The sequence below is a fragment of the Periplaneta americana genome, chromosome 2 (genome assembly GCF_040183065.1).
Source record: "Periplaneta americana isolate PAMFEO1 chromosome 2, P.americana_PAMFEO1_priV1, whole genome shotgun sequence".
Classification (NCBI taxonomy): Eukaryota; Metazoa; Arthropoda; class Insecta; order Blattodea; family Blattidae; genus Periplaneta; species Periplaneta americana.
The window spans coordinates 27138906-27152887 of NC_091118.1; the positions used below are offsets into that span (position 1 = coordinate 27138906).

Here is a 13982-nt window from a genome sequence, read left to right on the forward strand (position 1 = left end):
TGATTTATACAGAAGTAAGGTAAATGTATCATATGAATATATCTTTGAATTTCAAAGATCGCAAAATAATGTGCAATCAATGGATTCGATGGTGATAAAAGTAGATAATATAAAAATGACGTTCTATTAGTGACTGAAAAAAAGTATCTATTTATTTACAGTGCAGGAAGATTCAGTATCGCGATTGGATTTCCACTTTTAGAATTATAACAATCAATATGTCACTGGAGCAAACGGCGTGTGAAGGTTAGGATTGTCTTGTGTTTGCATAACATATATATTATAGGCAATTTCAGCAAATAGTACGTAATTTTGTACTAGAAATTATACCGGACATAATTATAATATCACTTAGGCTTAAGTAAATGTGAGTATAACCATAATTTACACATTCTAATTAAATGGAAAGTGATTATTAATGTCATATTTTGTTTACTTTAATTTTAGATCTAAAGGCGTTCGAACGTCGCCTGACAGAAGTTATAGCATGCCTACAACCTTCTACGACTAGATGGAGAAGTAAGGTTTAGTGCTGGTAACTGATAATTACTTTTTTTTTTTTTTTTTTTTTGTGAAACCTCGATAATAAACCTTTCTACATTCCTCGGCCTCACGTCACTTAACAAACTCACTAGATACCGGCAACCTTGTCGTATGCCGCAGCTTCATGTCACTTAGCTGTCCCCTCATTTAACCCATCTAACCAATGAAGAACTCAAATCAGACGCCAGTCCCGTGTGTGGTGTGGGGAGTTATGGAAGATTGGCTTTTCTTTTCTTTTTCTTTTTTTTTTTTTTCCCCACTTCAAAAAGTTGCACTAGAGTATGCTCTCCTACATAAAATGAAGATCATTGGTTTACATTATATTTCAAATATTTTGTCAGCTATATCTTCTAATTTTATTTTTGATAACAATTATATTGGTGTTAGCCAAACAGCTAGAGCGTCGGCTTCCCATACTGATAACCCTGTTCGAATCCCTAAGGGTTCAAATGGAATTTTTGATGGACAAATACGATACTTGGAAGGTAGTGGGTTTACGCAGGATATTCCCATTTTCCTTACTGGCATTCCATCATCATTCCATTAATGCAATGTAGTTCGCTTCCCATGGAGTACCAGTGGCAACTCCTACAGTGGCAAAAAGATCTACAGCTTCAGCACTGCATTTCTCATAGATTGAAATGCTTTAGGAAGAATGATGGCAAGTCCGTTACCCACCATGTCACCTAAATATGTGGGATAACCAGACAGTTACATTTCCAGATACCTATGTCAAATTTCCTCCACTTGTAAAGAATTTAGAGACCCTGCACATTTCAATAATCTGCAAATGCTCATAATTGCAGTATCATATTACAATTTTGATCTATTTAATTAATGGTAAATTAATCATACTTTACAAGGTCGGACAATAAAGTAATGAGACTGGTTTAAAAAAACACCTTTAAGCTTACTAATACAGGGCTACTACAAAGGCTTTACCAGATTCCATAGCCTTGTATTATGAAAAGTATGAGACATACATTATTGAAAGTTATACCAATAAAAAGAGAAACTCATCAAGTTTTTGGTCCATCAACTGCTACAAGTGCTCGATGTGACCTCCTCGCATCACGCGACAAACATCCACTCGGTAGTCTAACTCCTGCCACACCTGCTGGAGCATATCACGATCAACTCTAGCCACTGCCGCATGGATCCGGTTATTAAGCTCTTCAAGATTAGCTGGCAAAGGAGGTACATACACTTGATCTTTGACAAACCCCCATAGAAAAAAAATTACAGGGAGTCAGATCTGGCGACCGAGGAGGCCAACGGAGAACACACCGATCGTTGTTAGAAGCTCGTTGATGTGGTTGATGCCTCAGTTACATGAAGATAAACCAGGGTTTTTATTTCAACAAGATGGGGCTCCACCACATTTCCATCAGGAAGTGTGTGAGTATCTTAATGAGCATCTACCACAACGTTGGTGTGGACGGGCTTCTAACAATGATCGGTGTGTTCTCCGTTGGCCTCCTCGGTCGCCAGATCTGACTCCCTGTGATTTTTTTCTATGGGGGTTTGTCAAAGATCAACTGTATGTACCTCCTTTGCCAGTTAATCTTGAAGAACTTAATAACCGGATCCGTGTGGCGGTGGCTAGAATTGATCGTGATATGCTCCAGCGGGTGTGGCAGGAGTTAAACTACCGAGTGGATGTTTGTCGTGTGACACGAGGTCACATCGAGCACTTGTAGCAGTTGATGGACCAAAAACTTGATGAGTTTCTCTTTTTATTGGTATAACTTTCAATAATGTATGTCTCATACTTTTCATAATACAAGGCTATGGAATCGGGTAAAGCCTTTGTAGTAGTATTTTTAACCAACTGCAATGTGATCACCTTCAAAATAGTTTTCTTGAGACTGCACACATTTATTACAGTGTTGTTGCCACTCTGGTAGCAGCTGTGAAACTCATCCTTTGAGATACTGTTTAATGTCTGGGTTACGGCCTTTTGGACGTCTTCTGGTTTTTGAAAATGACATGGGTAAATATGAAGGCTCCAGCAGTGTTGAAATAGATCAACAGTCACATTTCTCCTTCCTTCTTGCTGTTGCCCGGTGAGATTTTTTGGAACCATTTCTCATGCCCAGGCCTTCAGTTACAATGAGGCGAACAATTTCCTGATTCATGTTCAATTCTTGTGCTATCATTCTGGCTGTTAACTGCCTATCAATTCATACAACTTTGTGTACCCTGGCAATGTTGTCATCTGTCCGTGAAGTTGTTGGTGTTCATCTTCAACGTTGCTTCTGCCCTCAGCAAACATTTTATGCCATCGGAAATCTTGTGCTCTTGACATCACTTCATTTCCAAAAGCCTGCTGAAGCTTTCCATATGTTAAATAAGCCATAGTGGCATTTTCACTGAGTTTCATACAAAACAAGATAGCATACTGCAGGGCGATATTATGCGATTTCCTTGTATTAACGAGGATCAAACACACAACTCCACTAGTCAAGCAGTTACTCCACACTTATGGCTTGCAGCGTGGTGCCAGTTGGAATTCAGGTGGAGGGAAGACCAAGGTCAAACATATATCTAATAGGAGACTGCAGGGTTGCCTCATGAGGTGAGAAAAAATCAGTCTCATTACTTTAGTGTCTGACCTCATATATTGGTTGATAAACACATAATGAAGTGTAATATCTGTGCTGTAGGATGATAACATTTCACATAGTCTGCTAACCAGCAGCAGAGTCCACTGTGGCCATATGGGCGGACTGATGGAAAAGAAAGCAAATTGTTAAATATATAATATATACTGTTCATTCTCTTTTTTTAACATCTGGAAACCTTTTATACAACTTTCTTGCTTTGCGTTTAAATTTTAAACAAAAGCAATGGATATACAAAAACGTTTCCAAATTTTAACAGTGCATTGTCAGCAAATAAATTTGATAGGCCTACCAGATTCCCCCCCCCCCCCCAGTGGCAGGGCATTTACTTGCTATTATTCACCCAATCTCTACATGTTGTTAAGTTAAAACATAGATCATAGCTATATAGCCAGATTGCTCGGCCTTATAAGTTAGGCTTTGACAGTAACAACTTTTGTCAGGTTTACTATGCTACCATCTAGTTGTTACATAAGGAGTCACATCATAACTCCCATTTGAATTACATTAGCGACTGTACTGCCATCTCGTGTTCGTTTACGGCAGACGGGTGGTGATCCTGGCAATTGTTCTCTTCAAAGTGCTACCGCTTTTAACATAGGGATGAGCTATCTGTTATATATATATATATATATATATATATATGATCAAGGGTTAAAAGCATGGGCCACTTGCACCACAAGTGGTGGATTCACATTATATTCGTAATGAATGATGATGGAGTATTGTTGGGATGTCCCAGGGAAAATGAAGTACCGAAGAAAACCCCAGCGTTGCCTTGTCCATAGGCTTGTCCAACACAAGTTATGAATTCAGGGTGGATTTGAACATGTGTTCCCTAGCTTATAAGCCCGACAGTAGCAGTGAGCCGCCATGGTGGTATTGTTAGGTTATTTAAAAGACTGAAAACAAAGTAGTGTGAAAATAATCTAATACGAGTATAGTAATGTAAGATATGTCTTCCAACTGTTGAGTTATAGTAGGGACTTCTGTTTCATGTCTGTATAATAAAACAAAATAAAAAAAAAACACTGTTGAATGCAAAATTATCACCTGCTTGGATGGATTGCTGCTGTTTTCCTATGGAATTTACATTTAAGTGCTGGTTATATTCATTTGGCAGTTTTATTTCATTTTATAATGTAAATATTGTTTTCGCTTATTAATATCATAAAATGATCCAGTTAGGGTGAAAACAGGGGCAAAATATATTTTAGTACTTTTTTCTTGCTGAAATTAGTAGGCAATAATTTTAAATAATTGATTAAATGGCGATCTTACTCGTGTTAATTGTGTAAGCATCTGCGGCTTACAGCTGTTTCGGTGCTTCTTCACACCATCCTCAGAGCCCACTAGATCTCGGCGTCATCTCGAACTTTGCTGCCTGTTGTGTGGGTGCCTTCGAACGATCTAGTAGGCTCTGAGGATGGTGTGAAGAAGCACCGAAACAGCTGTAAGCCGCACATGCTTACACAATTAACACCAGTAAGATCGCCATTTAATCAATTATTTATATTCAAGTGTTAAAAGTAGTGTAAGAAAGATTCAACATGCAATAATTTTATTTGGTGGTCACCTTGCCTCTGTTTTCTTACCATCTTCAAGGCCATTATCGTATCAGTGGGAATAATAAATTCAGTCTTACAGATCAGGAAAGAAATTCTTCACACTTCTAGACTAGAGGCATTGGCAACTGAACATTCATTTTATTTCTTTGACTAATATGTGGTAATTATTTGTGTTGCAGTTCTCCTTGCTGTAATTTCAGTGTGCACAGCTGTGGGAGCGTGGCATTGGCTGACGGATCCTCACACTTCTGCTGTATCATTCACACAGTCTCTTTGGAACCACCCCTTTTTTGCAATTGCCAGCATCTGTCTAGGTAACATATAAATTATAAGTATCCATTAATACAAGTGTAACTGGAGAAGGATGAGATCAGACCTGATATTTTATTAATCAAAGTCGAACAGCGCCATTATGAAATAAAAATATGCAAAGTCTGAACTGTAGGGTGCGCGTGATTTTCAGAAGATGTTCACGTAGGCCTAACCTTTGACTGTTTGTTACTCTGCCCTTCAAAGTAATGATAGAACTTACAGAATACCAAGAAATGGTGTCCAAACCATCACAGACCCTTCTCCATGTTTTACTATTGGAATGAGGCATTCAGGATTATAGGCTTTTCTAGTTGTACTCCACATAAAAATCCGAACTGTTGTAGGAAATGATGTGAAAGATGACCCATCTGACCATATTACAGTGAAATGCCTCATATCTGGCATCCAAATAATTTGCAATCCCAAACCAATGGCACTTTTGAATAAGAAAAAGAAAAGTTGAAATACAAGCAGTGGCGATTTCTCTTAAGGAGCACAGGAGCAGTGCACCACCTCTTCAAATAACACGTTTTTAAAGTTATATCAATGAGCTGCAATAGACTATGTGAGCGACATAATTCTTTATTATAATACTGTGTAAAAATAACACTGCACGTGTACTGGTCTTGTTGACGCCTGGGAATTATGTTTACTGCTCGACACTTGCGGCACACTGTTCCATTGCAGCATGCGCAGTAGTGCTGTTTCACTGGCAGGCTTTGGAGCATGGTAGGGAGGCAATACATTGTGCATAGGAGGGGTTAGGAGCACTTTCAGATCTGTTCTCAAGCTGTCTGCAGTAGTCGTTAGATCGTTACATCACAAATGTTACAATGAATAGTGTGCAAAATCTTTTAAATATGTAATTTTCTGTAAGACCTTTACACGAAAAGATCAAAATAAAGATGGGTACACCTACACATGAATTAAAATTACAAGTGGCGAAGCATAGTAATAGAGAAGAGAAAAGAAAATTGAACATTCGGACTTACGAAAAAGCAATATGCGGCTACAATATAAAAGACGCTGTATTTTGTTTTGCTTGCCAATTGTTCGACGGCGATAATTTATTGACAAAAACAAGTACGTTTTATGAATTTTATTTATTTTTCTGTTTGAATTTAGGACTGTGCGTAGTAACTAAATAATTTTGATTATCGTTCTGCAGATATGATTGATTTGAATCACATGAATGAAAGAATTAAAAAAACACGATTCTTCAGCTGCACACATCAACAATAATGTTAAAGTAGCAGTATTGGTTCAAACAAACATACAGACACAACTGGATTTAATATTGGATTGTTGAACTTCACAATGATAAAGTTACCAAGAACAGATATGTGCGTGCGGTTTTGTGGAGCTTTTGAGTTGGCTTTAAGAGGTCACGATGACGGAGACTCATCTTTAAACGCTAGTATTTTTCTTGGCCTCATCAATTTAAAAGTTCTGAATTAGACGCACTCTTAAGAGCAAAAGTGTTTAAGAACACATCAAACACTATACAGAACGAAGTCCTTCAAGCCATTTTGATGTATGCCATGATGAGATTTCAAAGAAATAAAGAATGCTGTTGACTTTTTAGCAGTTAAGGCTGATGAGACGACAGACGTATCGAATGTTTGTGAACGTGTGAACTTTGTTATAAAACGCAATATAGCTAAAACAATATTATTTACGGTGTGTTGCAATAGAAGTTCAACATTTTACTTTGCTATTAAAGGACCTACATAGGAAACTAATTAACTGCAATTTCTTGACTAACAAAATTATGTAAATCTATACCTATATAACATATGTTAATAGTTATGGAGTAGTTAGTACAAATAATGATAATGATAATGATAATAATGATAATAATAATAGGGTGTAATAATAATAATATGATAATCATAATAAATATTTGTGCACCACCAGGATTATTTATCACCACACGCCACTGAATACAAGGGACAGTCAGTATATAAATTACAAATTGGAGTAGCGAACTACATGCTTGAACAAGGCACCTGAAACTATTACCACTAGATGGCAGTATTATCAATGTGCACACAAGCAAAATAGCTAGAGATCGCTAATTTGCATCTGGTAGTGAGGTCGAAAGCTTTTGTTATACACTATATACCTGTGCAGTATACATACCAAGGTGACTTTATCACAAAATGCCGATATGAGCTGCTTTTGGGTGCACATTCACCTGTTACATGATTAATACGTATTTTCTTCTCTGCTCGACAAATGGCAGAACAGCTAATTCATGGCCTCAGTCCTAGAAGTTTCTGAGACAGCAAACTAGCAAAATTGTATTAAACTTCTTTTGTTTGAAATATCTCAAAGAATAACCACTTGAAATTAATTACATTACTTATGGTTCATCCTATATATGTAATCATTATTATCAGTGGCGGCTCGTGCCTTTCTTTGATGGGTGTTCACAAAAAAAAATATTGGTAATGAACACACTAATATATTCTCATATAGCTGAGTCACACGTCTGAGATAAACCAGTTCTAATATCCTTGTGCCAAATTTACGCATATAAACCAAAATTAAAACCATTAAACAAGAGTAGAGTAAAATTAATTCATAGGACTCACCTTCACTGCTGTTGTAGATGGTGTTGAAGATCTAGATTTATTTGTAGAGAAACTCCATGCGCCTAGTTTTGAGAGACGCAAACTTATCAATAACTTTATTATTGAAGTCTCTAATGTTGTTAAAAAGTTTTTTTTTTTTTTTTCATTGCCAACATAGCCAATGTGCTTAATCGGTCTTCTGTCCTCGTGTTACGGAGGAATGTGTTAATCCTCTTTTAATTTAACACACTCACAATTTCAAACACGTCCGTCTCCAAACTTAAAGTGTTACTGCATGGATAATTATATATTTCTCCATGGTTACTGTTTCAACTTTCAATACGCACCAATACAGCTTGTATTTTCCTTACTTTGCTGAACAAAAGACAACAGAATCAGCCCCAGTGCGTAACGGTATTTTGAAAAGAAAGAGTAAAGAGAGAAAACGAGGAAAGAGGGAGAAAGGAACAGGATGGCAGACCCAAGAGAGCTGAGCATCTCTCTTTCTCTGTCATTAGCACGTTAAGACCTGTGCGAGCCAGAGCTATTGTAACCATTGTAACAAACCAGAAAATATTCTCGCCTCAGGCTATTCCACCCTGCTAGAGAAAAATTGTGCGAGCTGCTGTCAACCTGTTCAATGGAGATTTAAAGACACACGACACACGAACGGGACATTCTCTCGAGACGAAAAATTTAGGAACGTCATTGCACATTGGAAAGTAATAGATGTAATAATATTAATACAGTAATACGTATGATTATTGTTGGTTTTTAAGGTGTTCACGTGCTCCTGTGCTCATATGGAGGAACCGCAGCTGATTATGACAAAATTTGTACACATTTACTATAGTCGTCCACAAGCATTTATGGTTGTCAAGGTCACACACTTTCCCTTCTTCTTACTACAAACTTACTCACCCTCCTGCCACCCTAATGGGCTGGGGACCGGTTCTACTGTAAAAATCTGAACTTCCTACACTGCAAAGACAAAACCGAAATTCAGTATCCTGTCCAAGCTTGTGCTGTGCTCTTTTGTGTTATATGTATAGCTGAGAGTTGTCTAAACTTAAGCTGTGTTATTCTGTTTTATATATGTAGACACTTTTTCAAGCATTCAATAACTTGTGGCCGAGTGATTAGTCTCTCTGCCTTGCACCGTGGTAACCCGAGTTCCATCCCCGTCTGGATGGTGAACAAAGTGGGCGCGAGGGTTTTTTTTATCGGAATTCTCCCATTTCCCCTCATCATTGTCATTCCACCAATGTTCCATAATCACCGTCACTCTGCGAGATCCTAAGCCAGGAGTCCAGAACAAATAAAAAGAAGTCTGAAAGTTGTATAATTTGTGCTTAATAAATACTATTATGCTTCAAGTATGCTTCACAGTCTAAATTTGAGTAGCCAGAAAAAAAGAGATCATTTTCTATGTTTACAAATATTTTTAATATCTTTCTAGCAGTGAGTCATCCGCTATTTCTTCCATGTACAATAAAACTCAGAGTTATGGGAACAGCTTTTGATGTTAGTTTAAACATTTTAAGAAATGTATTGACGCGATTGAGTCCCTACAAAATGATCCACGCCCACCTTTCCGTTCTCCTAACCGTCTCATGATTCATTTTCCGTTTCATAGTCTCGTCCATCATCTAATTTTCCTCTTGATCGTCCCTCCAAACAGTTTACTAGGCCTATTATTAATCTCGTCAATCTTTTTTTTTTTCTTCCCTTCATTTCACCTACACTTGTTTCTTCATTAATTTTTCTCTGATCAAATTATTTCAGTTCTGATTGTCCTTCCAGCTATTTCCCTATTAAAATGTTCTCAGCAATCTGTTATTTCACGCCGTCTCGTCTGCCATTCTACCCAATAGTCCCGGATATTATTTTCCTTCCCATTGCCTTAAATCTTTTTTTTATCATCTCTTGTCACTTTCGTCCCAATCATTTAATCACTCCTGATCGTCTTCTCAGTTACTTTCTCCTGATTATCTCGAGTTACTACAACACTATTTCATAAGCCTTCTTTCACAAATGACGACACGCTCACTAGTAAACTATAAACAACCTATAGTCCTTAATGGAACTGAGACGATCAAGAAAGAATTGACGAGGTGAGCACAAGGAGACTGACGAGATTATTTTTTGCAGTGTAACTTGCAAAGGGAAAAGTCCGTGAGGAGGGTGGGTAAGCGGCCGAAACTACGTACGACCTTGAACACTTCAGAAGTCTGTGTTCCACTATAACAATGTATGATGTAATACATAATTTTGTGGGACAAAAAGATACAACTCCATACTTTAGAATAAGTTTCAGGTGTAATTTATTATACCATACTTTTGTGGAATAGGGCCCAGGAAATACGTTCTCGGTGTTGATGGCTGTTGCATTTATTTCCAGTGGTGCTGTTCGTCCTAGGAGTTCACAAACGAGTGATAGCTCCATCCATCATCACAGCGAGGACCAGGATTGTTTTGGGAGACTTCAACATGTCCTGTGATGACACAGGCAAGCTCATCCTCAAACCTCGGCCTACAACCACCTAACATCGACTGTGTTTGTCATTCACCTCACCTGCCAGGAACCATTCTTCTCATATCAGGACTGTACCCCATTCATTATTGTAAATATTGTGACTAATTTAAACATGTGTACAATAAAATTTTATGTAATAAAATGGTGGAATTGCATCAAGAGCATGTATTCTGTTGATGTTAAATTAAATTATGGTTCATTTAACGACGTTGGCAACTGCAGAGGTTATATCGGCAACGCCGGTGTGCTGGAATTTTGTCCAGCAGGCGTTCTTTTATATGCCACTAAATCTACTGACATGAGCCTGTCGCATTTAAGCACACTTAAATGCCATCGACCTGGGCCAGGATTGAACCCGCAACCTTGAGCATAGAAGGCCAGTGCTAAACCAATTACGCTACCTAGGCTGACTCTGCTGATGTTGGAAATGCAGTTGACCATTAGCTATTCCACTTATTTTCATTTCCTTTCAACTCTTGCCTCTCAATTTCTCTGTTTGCATTTTCTGTCAAAAGAATGGAGATCCAGTAGAACTTGGTTATAGCGACCTCGTTTTGTGCGACACCTCGCCTATAACGTCAAATATTCTGTGGTCCCAATTAATTCCCCATAAGACATATGCTTTCCTACCTTGCTTAATACGACAAATGCATATGCGTCTACCTCGCATATAACGTCATTTTCAACCTCAGTTTGGAATAAGATTTTCTAAGAACCAAAGTATTTTAAGAAATATTTTGTTGAAATGTGACCCTGACAAATTCTTTACAGTCTCCTTCTGTCATAGACCTCTGGAATGCAGGCGGATTCCCCACCCCATTGTAACCTGCCCGAATTCATGCGATATTATATCAGTTTCGACAGGAAGTTTTCACTAAGTACACGCATTTTAATGCAGTATGGCCACTAAAAAGTGAGTGACGCTTTAGAAGTCATTAGAATTATGAACATTTTCTATGAAGCTAGGGAAGGGATCAGTGAAATTGCAACTGAAATTATGAAAAATGAATGTAATTTAGCCCTAGAAAGTGTGTATTGGGGAAGTAGAAGACAACAGCGTAAAATGACTGATTACTTCACTTCTAAGTAAAGTAGTATGGTGAGTACTGAACAAACTGTTTTAATACAGAATACTGTATTTATAATTGTAGGCCTATGTGTATTTTATTATGTTCATTGTAGGCTTAAAAGTCAATTCATAAATCTAAATGAAGTCTAATTAAGTTTGTTATTTTTCATTTTCCACCAAACTAGATTGATAATGTGAATCTCGGTTACTACGACACTCGTTTATAACAAAATTTTTAAGGTCCCTTGGATGTCGTTATAACCAAGTTCTACTGTAATCTAAAAACCCGCTTGCCATCTACTGCATAAACTATCAGATAGGCTAGGAGTGCTGCATTGTTGGTGCTGTGAGTGCTCACAAGTGTTAACTGGCTTTTCTTTAACCAGAATTCACACTCTATTGTGGCTCCCCAATTTTTCCTACCATGATACTGGTTGGACAGCATTTCAGATCCTATACCCCTGAAAAATTTCTTGGGTGTAGCTGAGAATCGAACCCAAGATGTTCTGGTTTATAATCAAACTAATTACAGTAGAATCCCTCTTAACCGGCACCAAAGAGACCAAGCTAGTTCTGGATACGAGACTTTGCCGGATAATTGAATAAATACCAGTGTATACAAGAAAAAAAAAAGTTCGTATTTCATGGTGCCAAATGTTGAAATGGCAGCCATGTGAAGATTATTTCTCTATCACTTGCTCATAACTGAATAAACATAAAAACTGTGGATTTTCTTTATTAAAACAAAGCACAAATAATACACTAATTTTAGGTTTGAATATTTACTGAAAATGGAAGTTCGTGCTAATTTCCTAATGTGGCAAAACTGACGGCCCTGACTGTGGCAGATTTTATTCTTTTTTTTTTTTGGCCTAACCGAAAGTGTCGTTGTTTTGGTAGTTCTAGTTATTTATTTGGGTGCCAGTTAGGAGGGATTTTACTGTACTAAAAGAAGGTAATTTTGAAAACTATGAAATTGTTCAAAATATAATCTTCCTGTGTTATCCAGTTACTCTGATAAAGTTTTTATGATTTATGCCTTAAGGAGTGACAGTTTTTTTAAGCAACTTCATATAATTTGGTACATTGATTCTTCGATACTCTAGGCAAAGAACATTTTATTTCTAATTATATGAAATATAACTGAACTTTTTAAAATTTTGAATTTAAATAGTTTGCTTTCTGAAGTTACACTTTTCTAGAGAACAAGAGTGTTAATGGCTTCATTGCCAAGAACTCAGCATTAGGTAACAACTTTTCTGGCCTATATATTAAAAAAATTCTGCAAATTATATTGGAATGAAACGAAATATGATTATTATTGAATTAAAACTTATTAGAATTTTTGTTTATAGAATAAAAATTATTTAAAAATTCCATTTCTATTCACACAATGAGAAAAACTTGCAATGTCACAATAATTCTTTGTTAAGTTATTCAGTGAAATCTTATAAACATTTTCTGAAAACTTAATCTCTTAGGTAAATATACTTTCAAAGCAATAAGTACCTTGATGTTGAAAAATGCATAAATGAGACAACTGCAACTAGTAAATATTCACACACACTGTTTAGACTAACATGTCCTTATAACCATACAACTGATCTTCCTCATGCCTTTTTCTTGGTCTATTCTGTTTGCTGGCTTCATTTTCCATATTGGACACTGATAATTCTGCCATGGCGAATCTGTTTTCATGCACGTTTTTGTTACAAAATAGTAGGCATTAAATAATGACGCTAAAACGAGAGTGTTGCATTTTCGTGCAACAGTGTGTTTTTAAATAATTGATTAAATGGCGATCTTACTCGTGTTAATTGTGTAAGCATGTGCGGCTTACAGCTGTTTCGGTGCTTCTTCACACCATCCTCAGAGCCTACTAGATCTCGGCGTCATCTCGAACTTCGCTGCCTGTTGTGTGGGTGTGTTCGATTGTTGAAAAGTGTTGAAATATGGTGTCAAATAGTGTCTGTGTTCTGAAATTGATCTGTGTGTTTACATATATAGTTATTTCTAGAACATTTAAGAGTCTAAAATTTATACATTGTGTATGGAAAAGAATTGAGATCCAGAATTGTTTAAAATAAATTTAGATTTTCTTCACCCCCTCACTGAAACATCCCCTCCTAAAAAGACACCGAGTAGGACAAATACTAATAATCCTTAGTCTAGTTCAGTGATCAGCATTTCTTGACTTGTGAGTTAAGCCCTTAATACACAAGCAGGATGAAGGTGTAAGGCATGATCTTCCTTCCCTTAGCCATCACTTGTTCATTCAAAGTTAAGCAGTTTGGGTATCCTCCACCTTTTACCTTCCCCTTTGCTGTGTATTGTGGGCTGCATTTTATATGACGTAATCTTTGCTGACCACTGGTCTAGTTGATAGAAGCGAATCTTGCAAAAAATACTAATCAAGATGTGACCATACTTACTTCAATATTTTACTTTATTTCTTTTACTTTTATGGAGATAGCAAAGCCTTCATCTCTTCACATCTGCAACACAGTATTTACAATAATACTGCTCTAACAGACTAAGCTGTCCGTAATAATTCCTGAATTCAATGTAAAGAGGTGTTTCGTGAAAAACAAGTCATATATGAGCCTTGTTGTCAGCATCACGGAGCACAATACCACATCACACATTGGACAGTTTTTGGACTCATGTTCGGTGCCCGTGGCACGATCCCACGATAAACTTTAAATCAACTTAAACAATTTAAAATTTCTGATGCAACGATTGATGCCATAGGAT

The 13982-nt window shown here is 37.0% G+C and overlaps 1 protein-coding gene across 1 annotated transcript; it reads left to right on the forward strand.

Annotated features, from left to right (window-relative positions):
- The first annotated feature begins 61 nt into the window (after positions 1 to 61).
- Cnep1r2 (CTD nuclear envelope phosphatase 1 regulatory subunit 2) lies at positions 62 to 10318 on the forward strand. The gene is made up of 4 exons (XM_069813093.1): positions 62 to 246; positions 448 to 519; positions 4915 to 5049; positions 10025 to 10318. The coding sequence occupies exons 1-4, from the start codon at positions 219 to 221 to the stop codon at positions 10168 to 10170; spliced, it is 381 nt and encodes a 126-aa protein (XP_069669194.1). The 5' UTR covers positions 62 to 218; the 3' UTR covers positions 10171 to 10318.
- The last annotated feature ends 3664 nt before the right edge of the window (positions 10319 to 13982 follow it).